The 25,423-nt window shown below is 46.4% G+C and overlaps 1 protein-coding gene across 3 annotated transcripts in view; it reads right to left on the reverse strand.

Moving 5' to 3' along the window:
• Positions 1 to 25,423, reverse strand: part of LOC140427053 (organic cation/carnitine transporter 2-like) — a 332,051-nt gene that overhangs the window by 36,512 nt on the left and 270,116 nt on the right. For all 3 annotated transcript variants that reach the window (XM_072512506.1, XM_072512505.1, XM_072512504.1), the window contains exons 6-7: positions 16,761 to 16,861; positions 5,628 to 5,842 (exon numbers count right to left, since the gene is read on the reverse strand). In XM_072512506.1, coding sequence (XP_072368607.1) covers positions 5,628 to 5,842; positions 16,761 to 16,861 — 316 coding nt within the window. The remainder of the gene's footprint in view (positions 1 to 5,627; positions 5,843 to 16,760; positions 16,862 to 25,423) is intronic.

Genomic DNA, 25,423 nt, shown 5'->3' on the forward strand with positions numbered 1-25,423 from the left:
GTTGTCTACATGGACTTTAGTAAAGCCTTTGACAAGGTCCCTCATGGCATACTGGTACAGAAGGTGAAGTCACATGGGATAAGAGGTGAGCTGGCAAGATGGATACAGAACTGGCTCGGTCATAGAAGGGTGCTTTTCTGAATGGAGGGCTAGTGCTGTTCCGCAGGGATCAGTGCTGGAACCTTTGCTGTTTGTAATAGATATATATATATATATATATAAATGATTTGGAGGAAAATGTAGCTACTCTGATCAATAAGTTTGCGGATGACACAAAGGTTGATGGAATTGCGGATAGTGATGAGGACTGTCAGATGATACAGCAGGATATAGATCATTTGGAGACTTGGGCGGAGAGATGGCAGATGGAGTTTAATCTGGACAAATGTGAGGTAATGCATTTCGAAGGTCTAATACAGGTGGGTAATATACAGTAAATGGTAGAACCCTTAAGAGCATTCACAGGCAGAGGGATCTGGGTGTACAGGACCACGGTGGCAACGCAGGTGTAGAAAGTAGTCAAGAGGCATATGGCATGCTTGCCTTCATCAGCTGGGGCAGTGAGTATAAAAATTGGCAAGTCATGCTGAAGGTGTAAAGAACCTTAGTTAGGCCACACTTGGAATATAGTGTTCAATTCTGGTCGCCAAACTACCAGAAGAGTGTAGAGGCTTTGAAGAGGGAACAGAAGAGGTTTACCAGGATGTTGCCTGGTATGGAGGGCATCAGCTATGAGGAGAGATTGGATAAACTTGGTTTGTTCTCACTGGAACAATGGAGGTTGAGGGGGCGACCTGGTAGAAATTGAGAGTGACAGAGCTTGGTGACATCTGTGTACATGTGAAACCTGACCATGTCTGTGGATGGATGATGTTGGTAAGGGGCAACATGCAGATGATGATGAGGATGAGACCAGGGATGAATCCTGAGAGATTCCCGAGGAAAAGGTGTGGAGGTGGGAATAGAAGCCATTCGTAGAACTGCTCTAGCTATAATCAGTTAGACAAGACTGGAAAAAGTGAAGTGGATTATAATGGGTGAATGTAAAAACACAGACAGGAAAGGGTTAATTAGATAACAGTATAATTTGATGGTAGTGTTGTTTGTACTTTGGATTGCTATTAAGTATATTGTAACTCTGAAAGTGGAGGCGGAAACGGTTATGTCACTGGCCTAGCAATCCAAGGTAATGCTCTGGGGACCCCGGTTTGAATTCTACGTTTGAATCCCACCATGGCAGATGGCAACATTTGAATTCAATAAAGTTTGGAATAAAAAGGACCAATGATGACCAAGGAACCATTGTTGATTGCCGTGATTCACTGATATCCCTAAAGGGAAGGATATGAACCGTCCTTACCTGGTAACTCCAGATCCACACCAATGTGGTTGACTCTTAACTGCACTCTTAAATGGCCTAACAAGCCATGCAGTTCATGGGCAATTAGGGATGGGTAACAAATGCTGGCCCAGCCAGCGATGCCCACATCCTGTGAATGAATAAGCAAAAAGGCTGTGTGATAATTGGCTCAAAAATAGCTGTCAAAATAACTGAGGAGCTATTTTTCAGGGCGAAAACCGCAGCAACTTCAGGCGATGACAGATACTTGATGAAACACAGAAATTAAAATTTGCTGTTGGAGATACAGCACAGAAAAATAACATTCTCTGCTTCTATTCCCATTCAAATGCATTGAGTGTTTTACTTTCCCTTTCTCGTAATCATAGCTTTCTTTATGCTCTTTATTTCCCTTTCTGTGCCTAATTTGACACGGAATTCATCGTTCTGTATTACACATCCTTATTCACACCTTTTGTTGCTAACTTTTGCCTTAGTTTAACTGCTCTGTTTTATCACCTTTGCTCTTGAGTCGCCAGGTATCTTTATGATACCGCCACGTGGTTCAAGTCCGAGTAATGATCAATAATCCAATACACCGCTTAGTAAGATTTAAATCAAAGCACATTTATTATACACTACTCATGTACAAATTCTACGTCTAAGCTACTTCTACAGCTAACAGGCCAATACTTAACTTGGAACTGGCCCACCAGGTCGGGGAAACAAATGGCCTTTCGTTCGGGTTCTGAGCCTGCGTGATTCGAAGTTGGTACAGATTGGTAGCTAGGAGCGCCTATCTCGTAGCGAGCGTTGAAGTAAGACTTACTGGATATCGGCGGCGGCTGAACCGGTCACTGTCAAAGGTTGGTTTGCATTGCTGAGTGACCCGGTCAAGAAGAACGATTTGAACTTGGGCTTAATTCTTATAGTCCCCAGGGGCTTCCCGCCTTTCGGGACCTGGTTCCAAGTGATTGGACTTTGTCCCAATCACTTGGTTCGATTTTCTCCAATGCTGGAGCGGTTCCCTGATCGATGGGCGGTCCTGAGGTGGTCGTTCACCTCCTTTTGTGTAGGCTTCTGCCGGCGCCAAAGAGTCTGGTTTTGCTTTATGTGTCTAAATGTTGCTCATTGTTCCCGGGGATTGCTCATTAGTATGCAGATGGCTGGTGTTTTGTTATGCTGATGGTTGCTGGTATCGATCTTGTCTGGCCTTTCCAGAGGTAAATACACACTCAACCTGCAGCTGCTCATTTGTGTCCTGTTGGCTGACTTTCCCATCAGCCTTTGCCGTTTTTAAATCTGGAGTTAGCCATTTTAAGTGGCTACACTTTCTCTAATAATTTTAGGATCCTTCAATCTGATTGGTTAAGGAGATACACCACTGTTCACTATGGCCCAGTTACCATGTAGCAGGCATTGCACCAATTCAATCTTCCACTTACAGCAACTTGTATGCAAAAGATCATGGAGAATAAACAGGCAAGGGAGGGTCCAATAGCAGGCACTGTTCGGTGCTAAATTACAGAAGATATGGACAATAATGTAGTTTTACATCATAGTATTTTGCAAAAGCTGATAAATGTTTTGAACTGATTCCTGAATGTAAGAAAATATCCATTTGAAAGGAAAACAGAAAATGGCACAGATGCTTCGCAGACATGGCAGCATCTACAGAGGGGCAAAGAGAGTTCATAGTGTCATGATATCCAGATCAGCATATCATGGTGCAATCACACACACACTGATGGACAGGCAGTTGGACCAACCAGCACACACATAACATCGCAGCCAATCACCAGTGAGAGCACACGCACTATAAAACAGGAAACACCACAGTTCCCGGGGATTCTACCAGGAGATAGCTCAGAGCACAGAGCTCACAGCGTGCCACTCAGACATAGACCATGTGCTGAGTACCTCACTAAGATAGTGATAGGGCGGGGTCCACAGGTTAGCTGGTGAAGCACGTACCCAAGCCAGTAGTTAGTTGTTACCGTTGATTAGACAATAAAACAGAGTTGTATCATCTACAGCCGTGTTGGATCATTTGTGCATCAGAACACCCAACACGACACATAGTTCAGACTGACAACCTTTCACTGGAATTTGAAAGTGTAGAGGTGTGCGAGTGTGATGGCTATAATTCAGTATATTCTTTCCCTCTCTGAAAGCTAATATGTCAAATGTACCTGACGTTCTCCATTGCTGATTTCGAGGACATCACCACTGATCTGTATAGACAAGTGTAATAAAGCTCATGGAAAAGCTGGGAAATAAAAGAGGAATTACAACAGAGTTGTCACAATGATAGGAACAATAAAGGCAAGCAGTCTACATCTAGGGAGCTACAAAAAATCCTCCTAAAAAGAAACCACCACTCTTGGTGTCAACTCCTGGAATGAGCATAATCTTTGTATTATGTTAGTAAATTTATCCACAGAACAAAATGTAGCATTCAGAGACTGGGAATTCTGTGGAGACTAACTCACTTCCTGACTTCCCAAAGTCTGTGAACCATCTAATTGGCATAAGTCCGGAGTGTGATGGAATACTCTCCATTTTAGCACAGTGGATAGCACTGTTGCTTCACAGCACCAGGTTCCCAGGTTCGATTCCCAGCTTGGGCCACTGTCTTTGCGGCGTCTGCATGTTCTCCCCATGTCTGCGTGGGTTTCCTCCGGGTGCTCCAGTTTCTTCCCACAAGTCCCGAAAGGTGTGCTGTTAGGTAATTTGGACATTCTGAATTCACCCTCCGTGTACCCGATCAGGCGCTGGAATGTGGCGACTAGGGGCTTTTCACAGTAACTTAATTGCAGTGTTAATGTAAGCCTACTTGTGACAATAAGGATATTAAAAAATATATATTATTTGCCTGGTTGCGTGCAGCTCCAACAACACTCAAGATATGCAACACCATTCAAGATGAAGCAGCTAACTTTATTGGCACCCCACCACCACATTCAATATTCACTCCCTCCACCACCAATAGACAGTGACAGCAGAGTGCACCATCTACAAGATGCACTGTAGCAACTCACCAAGGCCACTTTGCCAGCACCTTCCAACCCCATGATCTCTACCACCCAGAAGAGCAAGGGCAGCAGATGCATGGGAACGTCACCACCTGCAGGTTGTCCTCCAAGTCACACATCATCCTGACTTGGAAATATATTGCCGTCCCTTCACTGTTGCTGGATCAAACTCCCGGAACAAATATATTGCCGTCCCTTCACTGTTGCTGAATCAAACTCCCGGAACTCCCTCCCTGGTAGCAATGTGCATGTACTGACATCATATGGACAGCAGCGGTTCAAGAATGTGCTCACTACTGCCTTCTAGGGATAGGCAATAAATACTGCCCTACACAGCGGCACACATGTCCAATTAAACAGGAAAATAAAATTATTCTCTTATCTTTTCTTACTGTTCATTTCATGATACTTCCATGACTCTTTGTAATTGAGTTACCACTTCAAATTAAATGGTTCTGTTTTGACTTATGGTTGGGAAATTAACAGTCAAGTTCATTGGAGAAACAGGAAAAACAGATGTTTGTGAAGAAACAAACTTGTTTTATTATTTTATGACGGAACTTCTTTAAGTTGAGCTGAAGCAGTCTTAATCGCCAAATACGATTAGGTGTTTGTATTTAAATCAGTTTGAAGGAATGGTTAAAACAGTATGAACTTAGGGTGACACTGTTTAAACAAACCATGCATGCTTTAATGGGGAAACCTTTATTCTCTGATATTAAGATAAGAATCATCATAGAATCCCAACAATACAGAAGGAGTCTGCATCGAGTGCACCAACCCATTGAAAGAGCACCCCCACCTCGGCTGCTCCCTGCACTATCCCTGCAACGCCATACCCCACTTAACCTTTGGACACTCGGGGACAATTTATCATGGCCAATCCACCTAACCTGCAAATCTTTGGAAAGCAGGAGGAATCCCACGCAGACACGGGGAGAATGTGCAAACTCCACACAGTCACCCAAGGCCGGAATGAAACCTTGATCCCTGGCGCTGTAAGATAGCAGTGCTAACTACTTTACCACCATGTGCCACAAGTGGTCTTAATTATTGATCAGTGAAACTGATCTTAGCTGTATTATAAGGATGAGGTGCTGAGTCTTAATAGTTTGTGGAAGTGTGTGCTGGAATGCTGAAATCTAATAAGGGAACCATCACATAATGTATTTCAATTTATCATAAAATGCTGCTTTAAAACATTTAACGAAAGCCAGGTTAAGACAATTTTAGCTGCATTGTAAAAAAATTACTTGAAGGTATGAGCTGGATGAACAGAAGGACAGCTCCACCGAGAAAAAATGAGCCTGAAAGGCTGAACCTGCGAGAAAACCTCCGAAGAAAAAGCCAAGATGCTACGTAGGCCGGAACTTCGATGACAGCCGAGAAAAAGCAGTTCAAATATGCATCACCATGGAGATTGGGTGTGCTCAAAGACAGGCCAAAATATCCAATTGCCAAAATCATCCTGCAAAAAAAAAGGAAATATCTATTTGTAAAAACAATTTTTAAAAACTTTCTTCACTTATTCCATATTTTCCATTTTGGTTTTAATCGGATTTTGTTTCTCATTCATATGTTTCACCTATTATTTTTTACCAAGGTGGGAGGCAGCAGATCTGCTCAACATACACTTTACACGGTGAACAGGAACGTTGCCTGATTACCCTGCTAATTTTAGACCCCACCCGGATTCTCCTCTGAGAAACAGCAACATTGGAATTTACTTGGAAATTCAAATGCCGAATACAATATCTGTATGCATGATTCCATTCCGATTTCTAACATTCTAAAGGGGTAGCACAGCATGCTGGCTCTCTCTTGTTTATCCAGCTGAGACTGAGTGAATTCCTTATCTCATTCCCTCAGTGCGACAGATATATTTTTAACTATCACTTCAAATTATTGAAGTATTTGCGCCAGTTCACATGCATAATACAATTTGACTTGGGTATTATACTTTCATTTGGATGTGGCTTAATATACTGCACTGTTTGTATCACTCTGCAATTGCAATATCTTGAAGTATCTGTAGAGTCAAGATTTATTATAATAATAATAATCAGGCAATAATGGTAATGAGGATGCAAACATGACACCTGAGGCAGGTGATCAACAGGCTCAAGGGAGCAAGATGTAAACATTGTGGATCCAGGGAATAATATACTTATCGTGAGGTCTTGGATTTAATAGTGTAAATAAACTGATTAAGAAAAGTTAAATATTGACCATCTCCAAGTCACGCAGAGAATAAGAGAAACTTAATCGAACCATTAGACAATACACGTGAAGGGCAATAAGTCAAACATGGTGGCAATGGTGGAGGCCATAGTTTAAGAAAACTGAGGCCACAGATTAGCAACCCAGAGATCTGGACCTCGGAACAGCTCAGCTTTGCGAAGGACAAAAGTAAGCTATACCTTGGGAGGGGCGAGTAATACGAGTTCTGGAGGCAATAGTTTGAAAGGTACTAGAAAGCTTTGGATTACAGGAAAAGACAAAAATATCAGGTCAGTATCCTCTTGTATGTGATTGAGGCCATAGCTGATGATTGTCTGGTGAGAGAAGGCATCAAGGAGACAGTGGTTTCCTTGAAGAAGGTTTTGAGGGTCTTTAGTTGCTTTGGCCCGAAGAAGAATCTGGTTATTGAATGGGTGAGATTCAATCAAAGCAGCGAAAGTTCAGGTGAATCCATCAATTAATTTAGTAATGATTTGCAATGATTGATCCATTAGTTGCAGCCCCGGAGCTTTAGCGCTTGATTTAATTTGTGGCTGCATTGTAGATGGTGTGCTTAACGAGATGCTGTAGGACATTTTTCAAATTAAGGTTCAAATGTTAGAGAAAACTGAACCATTTACAAGGCAGGTGGAGCTACAAAGGTAGGAATGGAGTATACTTTGGGGAGACATTGAGGCTTGAGAGGGGTCAGTCCAATATGTAGGTCCAAGGTTGGGAGCCCTGCCCACTGAAAAAAATAATGAAAAAGTCTGCCAAAGCTGCAAAAAAGGCGAGTAAAAACAATTATTTTAAAATATTTCAGATGCGGCCACGAAAAGCAGCATCGTTGCAAAGAATGCTCAGCAGAAAGAGCCGACTGCTTTCTCTGCAGCAAGATCAGACATTTTAAACAATTCTGCAGATCTGAAGCACAATTTAAGAAGAAAACTGGGACAAGCTTCCAACCATTTTAAAGTCCAAGAAATTGGAAATATAGCATTTGAACCTTAGGATTTCCCAAAATAAATCAAAGATAAGCAGTTCTAGTCTATAAATCTAGAAGTTAGCAGATGTAGAACAGATTTTAAAGTGGAGACTGATGCTAGGATCACAATCCTATCTGACAAATTGAACTGGCTTCAGGACTGACTGATGGATTCAGAAATCTAGCCATCTGAGGGGCTGTGGCACTGAATCTAAGTGAGGGGCCAAATTCACTATAACTTTTAAACGCAACGATAATGAATGAAACTATTTAGATCTTACAGAACCAGAAAATTTCTCGACCCAATAGGGCAGCATATTCAGGACTTCTCTACAAATTCTCGAAGAGGTAACAATATGTGAAAGCGGAGCTAAATACAGGGGGCGAAATTCTCCCCCAACGGCGGGATGTCCGCCGACCGGCGCTAAAGACGGCGCCAATCAGACGGGCATCGCGCCGGCCCAAAGGTGCGGAATGCTCCGCATCTTTGGCGGCCTAGCCCCAACATTGAGGGGCTAGGCCGACGCCGGAGGGATTTCCGCCCCGCCAGCTGGCGGAAATGGCGTTTGTTGCCCCGCCAGCTGGCGCGGAAATGCGGCGCATGCGCGGGAGCGTCAGCGGCCGCTGTCAGTTTCCCGGCGCAAGCGCGGGAGCGTCAGCGGCCGCTGTCAGTTTCCCGCGCATGCGCAGTGGGGAGAGTCTCTTCCGCCTCCGCCATGGTGGAGCCTGTGGCGGAGGCGGAAGGGAAAGAATGCCCCCACGGCACAGGCCCGCCCGCAGATCGGTGGGCCCCGATCGCGGACCAGGCCACCGTGGGGGCACCCCCCCGGGGTCAGATCGCCCCGCGCCCCCCCCCAGGACCCTGGAGCCCGCCCACGCCACCTGGTCCCGCCGGTAAATACCAGGTTTGATTTACGCCGGCGGGACAGGCAATTTCTGGGCGGGACTTCGGCCCATCCGGGCCGGAGAATCCAGCGGGGGGTCCCGCCAACCGGCGCGGCCCGATTCCCACCCCCCCCAATCTCCGGTACCGGAGACTTCGGCGGGGGCGGGATTCACGGCGGCCAACGGCCATTCTCCGACCCGGCGGGGGTTCGGAGAATGATGCCCAGGATTTAATTTCCAAAATTCTTCCAAGGAACTGGAAAAGCGCAAAACTGCAGCAGAAACTGAAGTCAACTCGTGACACAGATAGTCTTTCCCGATGGAGCACCACAGGAGGGGATTACAGACCTTTCATTTCTCTTTGGCATAGGCTGGAAGAGGAGGAAACAGAATGCACTAACGAAGAATGTGAACATTCATCAGATTGGCTTCTGGACTGTGGCTTGCTCTTTCAGAACAGAGTTTAAGAGAATGAAGCCACCGCAGATGCAGATTATCTGTTGGAGGAAGAAGAAGACATCCGAGACCTTGCTACATTCTTTTGACTCCACTGCCAATGATTGTGAAGCCTTTGTTGTCTCTTTGGAGCATATTCCTTTTTTGAAGAAGGTAATAAAGTGGTGAATTTATTCACTCGTTTCCCTGTGTCCACCGATGATATGCATCAGCAATTGCAAGCAGCTAGCAGAAAGCTATCCAGTGAGAATGAAACGCACAATCCAAATTGGATCAAACCAATGCTGAAAGTTCAGAGCGTATTAACTTGTACAAATGTAAGCTGGAGCCCACACTTGGATCTTACCAGCAAACCATGGATGCACTCAAGATTTCCTTTTAGTAAAGAAGCAGAGGCCCAAACTACAGAACGTTTAAGTTACAGAGTACCTTGGAAAAACAGTAAATGGAACTTAAGCAAGAATTGGAGAAGTCTCACCACCAAAAAGAGAATTTTGAACTAAAATCCAAGCTATTAGCTGTCACATGCACAGCACGATCAAGCCACAGAGGACAATTCACACATTAGGCAAGGTGTAACAAACATAAGTTTGTCTTTACACTCCGTACAGGAGTGTAAAGACACTTGTTATAACCTGCCTGCTTACCATTGGCTGGGAACTAATGACAATCCCACAATCCTGTGGGAGTATGAGCTTCCCCAATGAGGGGGGCGGAGAAATCATCAGCAGATTCCCTGCATAGATAAAGCTGGCCAACTTGGAACCAGCCAGGAAGGAATGAGCAGCAAGGGAAGTTGCTGCTGCTGTTGTATATATATGTTATTGGAAATACATTTTATTTCTTTGTATCCTTAAAACTCGTGATGGATTCTTCGTGGCCCTCACAAAACTGGCGACGAGGGTTAAAGTGAATAGCTGTCTACACAGCTGTAGCCACCCCCCTGGATTTTTGTTGGACACAGGTTGGAAGTTGTTTTCTATTACACCATGCCTCTGCATGGATGTTTGGATGTTTTTGATGCTGCGCTGGAAAGCTGGAACTAGTACGCACAACGGATGCATTACTATTTCCGGGCAAACAACATCACCGAAAACGAGCACCAGGTGGTCATATTGCTCACACCTGCAGCCCGCATACGTTTGGGGTGATTAGGAGCCTTTTGTACCCAGCTGCGCCGGACACCAAAACGTTTGATGCACTTGTGAACTTAGTGGGGCAACATTTTGACCCAACCCCGTCCACGATAGTCCAACATAACCGGTTTAATACCGCTGAGAGGACCCCAGGAGAATCCCTTGCCGACTTTCTATCCACGGTATGCAGGATTGCAGAGTACTGTGACTGTGGTGAGACCTTGTCAGAAATGTTATGCGACCGTTTGGTTTGCGGTATTAACAATGTGGGCACCCAGAGAAAGTTGTTAGCTGAGTCAACATTGACTTTTCAACAGGCCATTCAAATAGTATTGTCCCGAGAGAGTGCAGAACGAGGAGTGCAGGAGCTACAGGGAATGGAGGTGCACGCCTTGAGGCGCAACCCCTTCCATCTGAAAACGTCCCCCCGCACCCCTGCGGTACCTTGGGCGAGGCGATGTCCGGATCGACGCCAGTGGCCATCGGATATTCCTTCCCGAAGGGAGCCTTCTCCAGAACCAATGGATGAGGAGCCATGTCCGTGTCAGACTTGTAGGCACCGATCCCGTCACGGACGCCGGTCCTGGGGGCGCCAGAGGCATGGTCGTTCTGACCGAAACTAGGACCAGCCATGGGGCCGTACCTACCATTTGGATGAACCTGCGGCGACTACTCCCGAGGATGTGGAGACGGAGGACAACTGCCTGTAGCTGCATTGTGTGGCAGCTCCCCATGTGGCCAACATTAAGGTGACAGTATGGGTCAATGGTCACCCGCTTGAGATGGAGTTGGACACTGGCGCAGCGGTCACCGTGATCGCCCAGAGGACATTTGACTGCATCAAGCAGGGTATACAGACCCTTACATTAACTGACACACAGGCCAGGTTGGCCACCTACACGGGGGAACCATTGGACATTGCAGGAACCACAATGACCCCTGTTGTTTATGGACGCCAGGAGGGGCGTTTCCCACTTACCGTGGTGCGCAGCCATGGGCCCAGCCTGTTGGGTCGAGACTGGTTGTGCCATTTGCGCTTGCAGTGGCAGCGCATCCTCCAAACAGTTTCTGGAGGGTTTACTGAGGTGCTAGGACGATACCCAGATGTATTCCAGCCCGGTTTGGGGAAAATAAAAGCCTGTATCCAAGAAGAACCAGGAGCCACGCCACGTTATTTCCGGGCGCGCCCGGTGCCGTACGCCTTGCTCGAGAAGTTAGAAGGGGAGCTCACTCGTTTGGAGACTTTGGGTATTATTAGGCCCGTCTGTTTCGCTGACTGGGTAGCACCAATTGTACCTGTAATGAAGCCAGATGCCACAGTTCGCTTGTGCAGCGACTATAAACTTACAGTGAATACGGCTTCCCGACTCGACCGATATCCAATGCCTCGCATAGAGGATCTCTACGCGAAGCTTGCAGGCGGACTCTCGTTCATAAAATTAAATATGAGTCACGCCTACCTACAGTTGTAGCTGGACCCTGCCTCCCGGCCATATGTAACGATTAATACACACCGGGGCCTGTATGAATATACACGTTTGCCCTTTGGAGTATCCTCTGCCTGTGCTATTTTTCAACGTGTTATGGAGGGCATTTTGAGAGGTTTACCGTGTGTCGCTGTAAACTTCGATGACGTTTTGATCACAGGGACGTCGGAGCAGGAACACTTGGAAAATCTGGAGGCTGTCCTTAGACGCTTTTCGGAGGCTGGAGTCCGTTTATGTCGCACAAAGTGCATCTTTCAGGCGAAGGAAGTAGTCTACCAGGGTTATCGGGTGGACTGCAAAGGTTTGCACCCAGTCGCAGAGAAGGTGCTCGCGATTCAACAGGCCCCTGCCCCGACTGACACTTCGCATCTTCGCTCTTTTCTCGGCCTCATAAACTATTACGGGAAGTTCCTGCCAAATCTGGCAACTACGCTGGCCCCGTTGCACCTTCTGCTAAAGAAGAATCACACCTGGGTTTGGGGTCAGCCGCAAGAAACCGCTTTCCGCCGGATAAAACAACAATTGTCGTTGTCTGGGTTACTAACCCACTATGATCCTGGAAAGCCTTTGCTCATCATATGTGATGCATCCCCATATGGTATTGGGGCCGTCCTGTCCCACAAGATGGAGAATGGGGCCAATAGCTTTCGCCTCCCGCACATTGACTGCAGCGGAAAAAAAAGTATGCGCAGATCGAGAAGGAGGGCCTGGCAGTTGGCTTTGCCGTGAAACTTTCCACCAGTACGTGTATGGCCGCCACTTCACTATCGTGACTGATCATAAGCCTCTGCTGGGACTTTTCAGAGAGGATAAGCCAATACCGCCCATTGCTTCCGCACGGATCCAGCGCTGGGCTTTGTTGCTCGCTGCATACGAGTATTCTCTGGAGCACAAACCAGGAACCCAGATAGCGAATGCCGACGCACTGAGCCGATTGCCTTTATCGACCGGTCCCATGTCGACCCCCACGACCGGTGAGGTGGTTGCAACCCTACATTTTATGGACACCTTGCCTGTCACTGCATCACAGATCTGTGAGTGGACCCAGACGGAGCCAGTCCTGTCAAAGGTTCGGCACATAGTCCTGTATGGTGGGCAGCATAGACAGCTCCCAGGCGAGTTGCGGGCATTTTCCTACAAGCTGTCAGAATTCAGCGTGGAAGACCGCATCCTCTTGTGGGGGACGCATGTGATTGTCCCAGAAAAAGGACAGGAGCTGATATTAAGAGACTTGCACAATGGGCATCCAGGTGTGACCAAAATGAAAATGTTGGCCCGGAGTTATGTCTGGTGGCCAGGCCTCGACACCGACATTGAGAAGGTGGTCCAAAACTGCTCCATTTACCAGGAGCATCAGAAGCTTCCGCCGGCCGTGCCCATACATCACTGGGAATGGCCAGGGCGGCCTTGCATGCAGATTTCGCCGGCCCTTTTCAAGGATCCATGTTCCTTCTATTAATCGATGCCCAGTGTAAATGGCTAGAGGTGCATAAGATGGTAGGCACAACATCCTGCGTAACAACTGAGAAGATGCGTTTGTCTTTCAGTACGCATGGCCTCCCCGAGGTGCTGGTCACGGACAACGGTACTCCATTCACAAGTGAGGGGTTTGCGAGGTTCATGAAGATGAACGGCATACGCCATATCCGCACTGCCCCTTACCACCCAGCTTCAAATGGATTGGCGGAGCGCGCAGTGCAGACCTTCAAACGAGGCCTAAAGAAGCAGTCTTCCGGGTCAATGGACACGAGAATGGCTCGTTTTTTTGTTTTCGTATAGGACCATCCCCCCATGTGGTGACTGGGGTAGCTCCCGCAGAACTCCTAATGGGCCGTAGATTTCGCACCTGCCTTAGCATGGTTTTCCCGGACATTGGCGCAAAAGTACGCCGCACACAAGAACGGCAGGGACATGTTTTTTCTCGCATCGGCCGATTCGGCAGCTTACACCCGGTGACCCAGTGTTCGTTCGGAATTTTGCTGGTGGTGCCCAGTGGGTCCCTGATGTAATCTTTCGCCAAACGGGCCCTATCTCTTACCAGGTGCAAGCCCAGGGTCGTCTCCAGCACAAACATGTCGACCACATTCGGTGCAGAAGACTATCCCTTCCAAAGATTCCCCATCCCCGGAGCTCATTTGTACAGCCACAGAGACCAGACACAATGGAAAGTATTCCTCACAATCTTCCTCTGGTGCCTCAGTCAAAGCCTGCAAAGTCGTTACAGAACCGTGTGGAGATAGAGACGCCAAGATGACGGAGGCAGCAGACTCTGACTCCGAGATGGAGACACAGGACACCTCAGAGGGGGATTTCTTGGGCCCACGGGCCGTGGATGTACAACCGTTACGTCATTCATCACGGAAGTGCCGGTCTCCGTCTCGTTACACGCCGCCCGATCCAGCGCCTCGTTCAAATGGTGTCCGGCCTGCGGCAAAAGGTGTCCGACGCCCTCCTTCGCCAGGGTCTTCGGTGGATTCCTTGGACTTTGGGGGGGGGGGGGGGGGGGGGGGGGGGGGGAGGGATGTTATAACCTGCCTGTTTACCATTGGCTGGGGACTACTGACAATCCCACAATCCTGTCAGAGTATGAGCTTCCCCAATGAAGGGGGGCAGAGAAATCATTAGCAGACTCCCTGCATAAATGAAGCTGGCCAGTTTGGAACCAGCCAGGAAGGAATGAGCAGCAAGGGAAGTTGCTGTTGTATATATATGTTATTGTAAATAATTGTTATTTCTTTGTATCCTTAAAACTCGTGCTGGATTCTTCGTGGCCCTCACAAAAACACTATACCACAGCTAAGGAAATGGCCACAGCATCAGACGGCAGAGTTGGCTACAGAGCAAATACCTGAAGAAGTATTGCTACTAGCTGTCTTTCCTATTACGACTGAGACTCTTGTAGTAACTGTCCTTGATACGGATGTTGACCTCACAAGCAAGAGTACTTACTATTCAGGAAATTGCCATAGATCCCGATCCAGAAGTTTATTCCATTGTTGATGACGGTTCGATCGTAAACTCTCCTGCTAACTCTGAGATCCCATTGTCAGCAGCAGAGCAGCCTCGTGCTGAAGCATGGAAATTTTTAAAATTTGTTCATGGGACGTGGGCATCGCAGGCTGTGCCAGCATTTATTACCCATCCCAAATTGTCCTTGAGGGGTAGTTAAGAGTCAACCACATTGCTGTGGGTCTGGATCACATATAGGCCAGACCAGGGTGGCACATTTCCTTCCCTAAAGGACATTATTGAACCAGATGGGTTTTTACGACAATCGGCAATGGTTTCATCGTCATCACTAGACTTTTAATACCAAATTTTTATTGAATTCAAATTTCACCATCTGCATGGTGGGATTTGAACCTGGGACCCCAGGGCAGTACTCTGGGTCTCTGGAATACTAGTCCAGTGACAATACCACTACGCCACTGCCTCCGCTAAATGATATCCTCCCTACCTTAAATGTGATGTGGAGATGCCGGCGTTGGACTGGGGTGAGCACAGTAAGAAGTCTTACAACACCAGGTTAAAGTCCAACAGGTTTGTTTCGATGTCACTAGCTTTCGGAGCGCTGCTCCTTCCTCAGGTGAATGAAGAGGTATGTTCCAGAAACATATATATAGACAGATTCAAAGATGCCAGACAATGCTTGGAATGCGAGCATTAGCAGGTGATTAAATCTTTACAGATCCAGAGATGGGGTAACCCCAGGTTAAAGAGGTGTGAATTGTATCAAGCCAAGCTCCCTTAAACGTAGCAGGGAAGTCCTCTTTTCCCCGTATCCTGCTGTATTTTCAAGTTGTTCTTCATTTTCTCGATCTACCTGATTCATTCATGACTCAATGTGCAATACAGAAGATACAAGAGAGAATTTCAGTCTATTGTCTTACTTTTTGAGGGTTTGTGATTGTTTAAATCTTGGAGGGTTCTCTCGAGTCAGGTTTTCCAAATTGGTTTTCACTGCTGTTACAATCAGTTCAATGTAAGGGTCACAGCCCAGGAACCAGCTGTCATGAAAAGCAGATCCCACTCCACCAATGTGTTTGCCTTCCAAGGAGTAGATAAGGGAAAACACATATGTCTCATATGTCCGTCAAGAGAGCTGAGAACACTGTGGGGGATTGAAGCCTTTGGCCAAAGTGACTTGGAGATGGGGAGAGCAAGATCAGAGTTTGATAAAAACTGGAAACACTATATGAGGTGGGAATGTTGGGTAACTAGTTTAGCCAAAAAGCCAACAGTTTTGAGCTGATATTTTGGATTAGAGGCAAAGGGTTATGTTAATTATGCACTGATGTTAATCATGATGTAAGTATGACATCAGAGGCAGATGGGCAACAGGCTCTAAGGGGAAAAAACAGCAGAACACTGTTTACAGCGAATAATGTATTTGGATGTAAATAGTATAAATAAACAGTTTTAAGAAAAGTAAATATTGACCATCTCCAAACCACTCACAGAGTAAGAGAAACCTCACTGAGCCAGAAGATAATACATGTGAAGGGAAACATGCCAAACCAGTACCCCTATTCTGTGCCTGTCTTTAAATTACACTGCCTCACTTAATGTAACTGTGCATATTTCTGCATTGTTATAAACTAAAAACTTACAATATGAATGAAGAAAAAAATAATGTTTTTTCATAAAGAGGAGACTATTGAAAACCTCACCAATAGCAGCACCTTCCAAACCCACAACATCTACCACCTAGAAGGACAAGGCAACACCACCACCTGGAAATTTCCTTCCAAGCCACACACCATCCAGGCTTGGAAATATATCACCGTCCCTTCACTCCCTAACAGCACTGTGGGTGTTCCTACATCACATAGACTGCAGCAGTTCAAGCAGGCAGCTCACCACTACTTTTTCAAGGGCAACCAGAGATGGGCAATAAATGTTGGTCTAGCCAGCGACACCCACATCCCATGTAAGAATTAAAAAAAACAGAGGGAACTGGTTTAGGACGTTTGGCAAAAAAAGGGGAGTCAAAGTGAGTGTTTACAATTAGTGGTTAGGATATGGAATGCACTGATTGATAAGCACAGCGGATCTAAATTCAATGCATTGTTTAAATGTGAATTGAATTAATACTCGAAGAAGAAAAAGTTGCAAGGATATAGTGGGAGATGAAGGGGACTAACTGCATTAGAGCCGGTGCAGATTTGATGTCCAAATACAATGCTATAACATTCTATGATTCAATTAAATACTCACCACACGAGAAGGACAATGATCGTAATGACTCGAATATTATGGGTCTTAATCAAGTGAATAATTGCATAAGATTTTTTCCTTTTAGCCATCATATCTTCGAGCTGAAAGGAAAACAAACCATGATTGAAACATATTTGTATTAATATCTATGACTATCGTTGATTGTCATACAAACACATCTGGCTCGCTTCAGGGAAGAAAATCTGCCGTCCTGGCCTGGTCTGGTCATGAGACTGCAGCCCCACAGCAATGTGAATGACTGATCTCTGGAATGGTGTGGCAACCCATTCAGTTCAAGGGCAATTAGGGATGGGCTACAACTGCTGGCCTCGCCACCGACACACATATCCCAAGGGAGAATGAGCAAAGCGGTTAGGATATTTGCTTGTCTTATGTTTTTAGAAACCCAGATGGAGCTATAGAAATGGCTATGCAAAAACAAATGCACCACCTGGTGCAATACTGAGATATACAAGTAAGGAAAGTCTAATGATTTAAAATTGAGCAAAGTGACTCACCTAAGTGGATGAGAGCTCAGATATTCCTTGTTCATATGAGAGTATGTAAACAGAAATAGAAATAATTGTATCTAGCAGCTCTCATCCTATTCATTGATTCAAACAAAAATCTTATGATCAATGTAGGAATTTCAGATCCAGTGGGCAGGATTCTCCGGTACAGCGCCGCCACAGTCGGGAGGGGTTGGCTGTTCCGCGGGCAGGGGGGGCTTTGGCGGGAGCTGGGGACACTGGTGAGGAGTGGTCCAGGGGTATCGAGGGGGGCTACAAGGGGCACTATCTGGCAGGCCGGGTCCGTGTGCGGCCGGCGCCATGTTGCGCGGCTCGGCCAATGCAGGCCGCCGCCGTGCTCATGGGCGGCCACGGACCCGCCAATTTTCTGGCCATATCGCCGGTAAAGCTGAATTTACGCTGCGTGGCTGCTAGCTCCCCACCAGACGTAGAATCGGTGCAGCTTTTGCGCCATTTTTATGGCGTAAAACACCACTGTTCCCATGCCGGCGTCAGCACTTAGTCTTCAAATCGGAGAAACCAGCCCATTTTATTCTCGGTATTTGGTGATATGGGTTAAAAGTCTGGGATAGTAGTGTTTATAAAGAATCCTCGGGTGAAAGATTTTGGGAGCCAGGGGTGCAATTAAAGCAACGTAAAAAGCTTGGGTTAATTGAATGTTGTTTGGATTAAGGGAATTCCGTGTGGAGTTAATTATAGTTCAGCTTGGAAAGATGAAGTATACTGGGAGGAGTCAAGGTATCAAGCATTTTGCAGAAAAGTGGTGTTTGTTGAGTACAAGTGGGAGATTGGATTGGATTGAATTGGATTGGATTTGTTTATTGTCACATGTACCGAGGTACAGTGAAAAGTATTTTTCTGCAAGCGGCTCAAACAGATAAGAGCAGATGTCAAGCATCGTAGTTCAATTAAAAGATTCTGACAGGATTAAGGTCTTTTTGTTAAAGCAGTGGCACAAAATCTCTCCTCCTCAAAACAGAATATACAGACATCTCTGCAAAGCAGGTATTCTTGAGTACTAACTGTAGTTAACAGTGGATTAAGAGCTGAGATGGCTTTCTTTGTTTTTTGAGTGGGAATAAAGATAGCAGTTCAGGGTTATTGTATTAATTAGCATTGTTTAAGGGTAATTATAAGCTATTTTCTGATGTGATGTTAAGATATTTTAATACTGTGTTGGTTTGTTTTAATATACCATGGGCGGGTTTCTCCACCCCGCCGCACCAGACGTCTGGTGCGGCATGCCGTCGGGATTCTCCGTTTCGCCGGCTGGTCAATGGTCTTTCCCATTGTGGGGCAAACCCACACCGTCGGGAAACCCCCGGGGCGCCGGCAAAACAGAGGATCCCGCAGTGGAGAATTCAGCCCCATATCTCTATTGTTTCCTGGAGCAAATATTGGTGTTTCTGTCCAATATCCTAGTCAGTGTTGGGGTCTGGTCTGGGATCGTAACAAATATGATGAATAAAACTGTTTGTAAATAATTTTAACTCCTGACAATTGTGTACAATGGGTGATATCAAGTTAGACACCTATAACACACCAAGCCTGATTTTCCTGTCTGTTAACTTCAAAGGAGAGGAAAGAGAAAACTGTATAACAGACACAAAAAGGGAAATTTACACACATGGCATTTCAAATTAAAATTTGAATTAACCTAATGTTAGTTCAATCGACCATTGGAAAGATTATAAGAGTACACAAGAATAACATGAAGAGATCCAGGGCTGAATGCTCTGCGACGACAGAAATGGAAATCGTGATCGGACTGAGAATTGCAGGTAATCCAAAAATAGAGGTTTGCACCTGCTGCCGATTCCAACACCACACTCCAGTGCCTCAATGACGAGAAATCGAAGTTTGTGCCCCGCAGCGGCAGGTCCTTGCAAAATCATAATTTGTATGGATTTAAATATCATTAGAGGATTGGACACTTCATGCTCCACCCATCCACGATGCTCCGCCCCTCTTAGGCAGAAGCTACATGGGTGCGAATTGGTGCAAGTATTTACAAGCGAGGCCTGGGCTGTTGAGGGGGAGCGAGCAGGTGAAAAAACTCTGAAAAACTCTCCAAAATTGTCAGGTGGCTGCTCAGGCCAGAGAGAGCAGCGGGCAACGACTTGGTGCCAAGTCCATGGACTCAAGAGTGTCCCCCTCAGGATCTAGTGGCCTGGCTCAAACCGTTATTGTACCAGTATGTGTTTTAAATGGACCCCTTTGCTGCTGCCTATAGGGCCCTGGCTGTTTACTCTGATGACTGCTCACAATGTCCAGTAATTGTTCAGAGAGCATCTGATCATCTGCAAGTGCACCCACATCACCCCTCTGGAGACCCTCAAACTCCAGCTGACCCAACAACGGGATGGGCATGGCCAAGCTCAATCACCGGCCCACCAGGTGTTTGCACTCCACAGTTCACTCAGCAGAAATGCAGCCCCACTGCAGAGGAAGCAAGGGAACAGCAGAGCTCATCCAAACAAAGGACACATGCACCCTGACCTTTGTCACCGTCCCTGGCACTCTGCCCTTCTTAGGGCAGAGGCCTTACCAGTGACATTACCAGCTAGCCAACCCCTCAGGATCACCAACCGTTTCCAAGCCCTGCCTGCCCACAGCGCCCATGCTCCCATCCATCCTGCCCACGGTCAGGTTGTCACAACTTGTGTGTCACACCCAGGGTCCACATCACACTGCAGCTAGCCTTCCAGCAGGCACATAGGTCGGGATTCTACGAGCCGCAATCGCAACCCGGCGTGGGGGCGGAGAATGGGGCTTCGGACCCGTGACGACTTCGCGCGATTCTCCGGCGACCAGAGAATCGCCGGCAGACGCGTGCGCGGGGTTGACCCGACGCCAGACGGGGGTCATTGGAAAAGGCCCCCGTGGTGATTCTCCGCAAACGACTGGCTGAGTTCCCGCCGGCGTGGTTCAGTTATGGTTCCACCCGGCGGGAGCTCGGAGTTGCAGCGGGCGTCCTGGTGAGGGGCGGGGGATCCGTCACCGGGGTGGGGGGGGGGGGGATGCCTCCACGACGGCCAAGCCCGCAATCGGGAGCCACGGATTGGCGGGAGCGCGCGATCTGGGGGGGGGGTGGGCCTACTCCTTCGGTGCCGGCCCGCTGAATGGGACCGTCCTGTCGCACGCGGCCGAAGCCGCAAGATGCGCAGCCGGAGATGCAGGGCTCCGTATCGGCAGACGGAGCAGCGTGGAGCACTCCGGGGCCCTGCATGCCCCCTTAAAAACGGAGAATCAGCCCGTTTTTGTAATAGCCAAGTGACTAGCGTCATATTCAAGTGTAATTGCCAAACGGGCAGTTTTTTATTCATTTTGAAATTGGCAAAAGGCCATTTCATACACGAGTGTATACCAGTCAAGTGACTGACAATAAAGTCATATTTTTAAAACTCACCAATCGGACTACCGATTCTTATTAGATGAGGAATATAAGAGTCCTATCGCTCACTTTAGCCATTCAATGCCTTATTGAATTGCAGCAAAATGGTCTTCAGCACATGGCTATCCATAAGACCATAAGACATAGGAGCGGAAGTAAGGCCATTCGGCCCATCGAGTCCACTCCACCATTCAATCATGGCTGATTTCAACTCCATTTACCCGCTCTCTCTCCATAGCCCTTAATTCCTCGAGAAATCAAGAATTTATCAACTTCTGTCTTAAAGACACTCAACGTCCCGGCCTCCACCGCCCTCTGTGGCAATGAATTCCACAGACCCACCACTCTCTGGCTGAAGAAATTTCTCCTCATCTCTGTTCTAAAGTGACTCCCTTTTATTCTAAGGCTGTTCCCGCGGGTCCTAGTCTCCCCTGCTAATGGAACAACTTCCCTACATCCACCCTATCTAAGCCATTCATTATCTTGTAAGTTTCTATTAGATCTCCCCTCAACCTCCTAAACTCCAATGAATATAATCCCAGGATCCTCAGACGTTCATCGTATGTTAGGCCTACCATTCCTGGGATCATCCGTGTGAATCTCCGCTGGACCCGCTCCAGTGCCAGTGTGTCCTTCCTGAGGTGTGGGGCTCAAAATTGCTCACAGTATTCTAAATGGGGCCTAACTAATGCTTTATAAAGCTTCAGAAGTACATCCCTGCTTTTATATTCCAAGCCTCTTGAGATGAATGACAACATTGCATTTGCTTTCTTAATTACGGACTCAACCTGCAAGTTTACCTTTAGAGAATCCTGGACTAGGACTCCCAAGTCCCTTTGCACTTCAGCATTATGAATTTTGTCACCGTTTAGAAAATAGTCCATGCCTCTATTCTTTTTTCCAAAGTGCAAGACCTCGCACTTGCCCACGTTGAATTTCATCAGCCATTTCTTGGACCACTCTCCTAAACTGTCTAAATCTTTCTGCAGCCTCCCCACCTCCTCCATACTACCTGCCCCTCCACCTATCTTTGTATCATCGGCAAACTTAGCCAGAATGCCCCCAGTCCCGTCATCTAGATCGTTAATATATAAAGAGAACAGCTGTGGCCCCAACACTGAACCCTGCGGGACACCACTCGTCACCGGTTGCGATTCCGAAAAAGAACCTTTTATCCCAACTCTCTGCCTTCTGCCTGACAGCCAATCGTCAATCCATGTTAGTACCTTGCCTCGAATACCATGGGCCCTTATTTTACTCAGCAGTCTCCCGTGAGGCACCTTATCAAAGGCCTTTTGGAAGTCAAGATAGATAACATCCATTGGCTCTCCTTGGTCTAACCTATTTGTTATCTCTTCAAAGAACTCTAACAGGTTTGTCAGGCACGACCTCCCCTTACTAAATCCATGCTGACTTGTCCTCATCCGACCCTGCACTTCCAAGAAATTAGAAATCTCATCCTTAACAATGGATTCTAGAATCTTGCCAACAACCGAGGTTAGGCTTTTGGCCTATAATTTTCCATCTTTTTCCTTGTTCCCTTCTTGAACAGGGGGGTTACAGCAGCGATTTTCCAATCCTCTGGGACTTTCCCTGACTCCAATGACTTTTGAAAGATCATAACTAACACCTCCACTATTTCTTCAGCTATCTCCTTTAGAACTCTAGGATGTAGCCCATCTGGGCCCGGAGATTTATCAATTTTTAGACCTCTTAGTTTCTCTAGCACTTTCTCCTTTGTGATGGCTACCATATTCAACTCTGCCCCCTGACTCTCCGGAATTGTTGGGATATTACTCATGTCTTCTACTGTGAAGACTGACGCAAAGTACTTATTTAGTTCCTCAGCTATTCCCTTGTCTACCATCACTAGATTACCAGCGTCATTTTGGAACGGCCCAATGTCAACTTTTGCCTCCCGTTTGTTTTTAATGTATTTAAAGAAACTTTTACTATCATTCCTAATGTTACTGGCTAGCCTACCTTCATATTTGGTCCTCTCTTTCCTTATTTCTCTCTTTGGTATCCTCTGTTTGTTTTTGTAGCCTTCCCAATCTTCTGACTTCTCACTACTCTTTGCCACATTATAGGTTTTCTCTTTTGCTTTGATGCAGACCCTAACTTCCTTTGTCAGCCATGGCTGCCTAATCCCCCCTCTAATAACCTTTCTTTTCTTTGGGATGAATCTCTGTACTGTGTCCTCAATTACTCCCAGAAACTCCTGCCATTGCTGTTCTACTGTCTTTCCCACTAGGCTCTACTCCCAGTCGATTTTTGTCAGTTCCTCCCTCATGCCCCTGTCGTTACCTTTATTTAACTGTAACACCTTTACATCTGATTCTACCGTCTTTCTTTCAAATTGCAGATTGAATTCTACCATATTATGATCACTGCCTCCTAAGTGTTCCCTTACTTTAAGATCTTTAATCAAGTCTGGCTCATTACATAACACTAAGTCCAGAATGGCCTGTTCCCTCGTGGGCTCCATCACAAGCTGTTCCAAAAAGCCCTCCTGTAAACATTCAATGAATTCCCTTTCCTTGGGTCCACTGGCAGCATTATTTACCCAGTCCACCTGCATATTGAAGTCCCCCATGATCACTGTGACCTTGCCTTTCTGACATGCACTTTCTATTTCGTGGTGCATTTTGTGCCCCCGGTCCTGACCACTGTTAGGAGGCCTGTACGTAACTCCCATTATGGTTTTTTTGCCTTTGTGGTTCCTCAACTCTACCCACACAGACTCCACATCATCTGACCTTATGTCGTTTAGTGCTATTGATTTAATTTCATTCCTAATTAACAAGGCAACCCCGCCCACTCTGCCCACCTCTCTGTCTTTTCGATAGGTTGTGAATCCCTGGATGTTTAAATGCCAGTCCTGAACCCCCTGCAACCACATCTCTGTGATGCCTACCACATCATACCTGCCAGTCACAATCTGGGCCACAAGCTCATCCACCTTGTTCCGTACACTGCGCACATTTAAATATAGCACCTTTAATTCTCTATTGACCGTCCCTTTTTGTTGTCTTAGTGTGGTGGACCTTGGTTTACTGAGCCTTTCCATACACTGTGTCATATTTTGTGGGATGGGGACTATCGTAATCTCTCCTGAGTTTTGTCTTTTCGTGCTTTTTTGTATTCCTAAGCAGCTACGCTTCCCACTGATTACTTCACCTCTTGGTTCCCTGACTTTCCCCTATCAGGGAAGACTAGGTGGATCATAAAAGGGACGAAGGAACAAGGGCACATGGAAGTAGGGATTCCACTCGTAGGGCTTCCACTTAACCCCTTTAACTACTTCATGTCGAAGCCCACACGCTGGCCCCTTTAGCAATGTTTGAACTGATGTCTGTACAGGTGATGGTCAGGCAATCTTTGGCAGGGGCTTCCTAGTCCCATAAATCCAGATAGTGAAAATCATGAGCATCACCGCACAGGGCAGGGAATATGAGCAATCTGGCCTCTCTCTCTGTTGAAGTACAGGAGTAGGAAATGTAAGAGTCGCAAAAAAAGTTAGACAAAGTATTTTTACTTGTGGAATGTGATTCACTCAAGTATTCAATAATGTTACATTGTCATATTTCTGACCATAATCAACCAGAGATGCCCCTGCTGCAGACAGAGACTTCTTGAAGGTAATCAATCTGACACTATCATCTCCAGGACAGCCAATAAACTAGATACACATCTTTAAAATGCACCCATGAGGCAAACAGCAGGACCAACAAATTCATCCTGAAGTCAATCAAGCCATCAAAATCGACAGGCCGTATCTACCCCTTTTATTTATCTGGGCTGCAATTTAATTTATCCTTCCCCATTCTGTAATTTGTTTGTGTGTGGGTGTGTGTGCAAAGTCAGACCATGATTTATTATTTTACTTGGATGGAATGGCATAACATTACACCACTCAAGGACCAGGCAATGACCATCTCCAACAAAACAGAGTCTAACCATCGGCTCTTGGCATTCAATAGTATTATCATCGTTAAATCCTAAAACATCAACATCCTGGGGGGTTCCCATTTCCAGAAACTGAACTGGACTAGCCATATAAATACTGTGGCTACAAGAGTCGGTCAGAGGCAAATACTCTGGCAGCGAGTAACTCACCTCCTGATTCCCCAAAGCCTGTCCACCATCTACAAGACACAAGTCAGGAGTGTAATGGAATACTCTCCACTTGCCTGGATGAGTGCAGCACCAACAACACTCAAGAAGTTCAACAAGATCATGGACAAAGCAACCTGCTTGATTGGCACTCCATACACAACATTCACTTCCTCCACCAACGCACAGTGGCAGCCACAAGTACTATCTACAAGATGCAACGCAAGAACTCAACAAGCCTCCTTAGCTAGTACGCTCCAAACCTACAACCACTATCATCTAGAAGGACAAGGGCAGCAGGCACATGGGAACACCTCCATCTGGAGGTTCTTCTCCAAGACACTCAGCATCCTGGCTTGAAAATATATCGCCGTTTCTTCACTGTCACTAGGTGAAAATCCTGGAATGCGCTCCCTTACAGCATTGTGGGTATGGACTGCACTGGCAGCCCACCATCACTTTCTCAAGGGCAATTTAGGATGGGCCATAAATTTTGGCTTAGCCAGCAACACCCACATTCATGAATATATTTTTTTAAATACAATAAAGCTAACTTCTTTCCTCATCAAACTCAAGAAAACAGGGGGGTCACGTCATGTGAGCGCAGAGGCGGCTGCGTTTTC

The sequence above is a fragment of the Scyliorhinus torazame genome, chromosome 7 (assembly GCF_047496885.1).
Source record: "Scyliorhinus torazame isolate Kashiwa2021f chromosome 7, sScyTor2.1, whole genome shotgun sequence".
Taxonomy (NCBI): domain Eukaryota; kingdom Metazoa; phylum Chordata; class Chondrichthyes; order Carcharhiniformes; family Scyliorhinidae; genus Scyliorhinus; species Scyliorhinus torazame.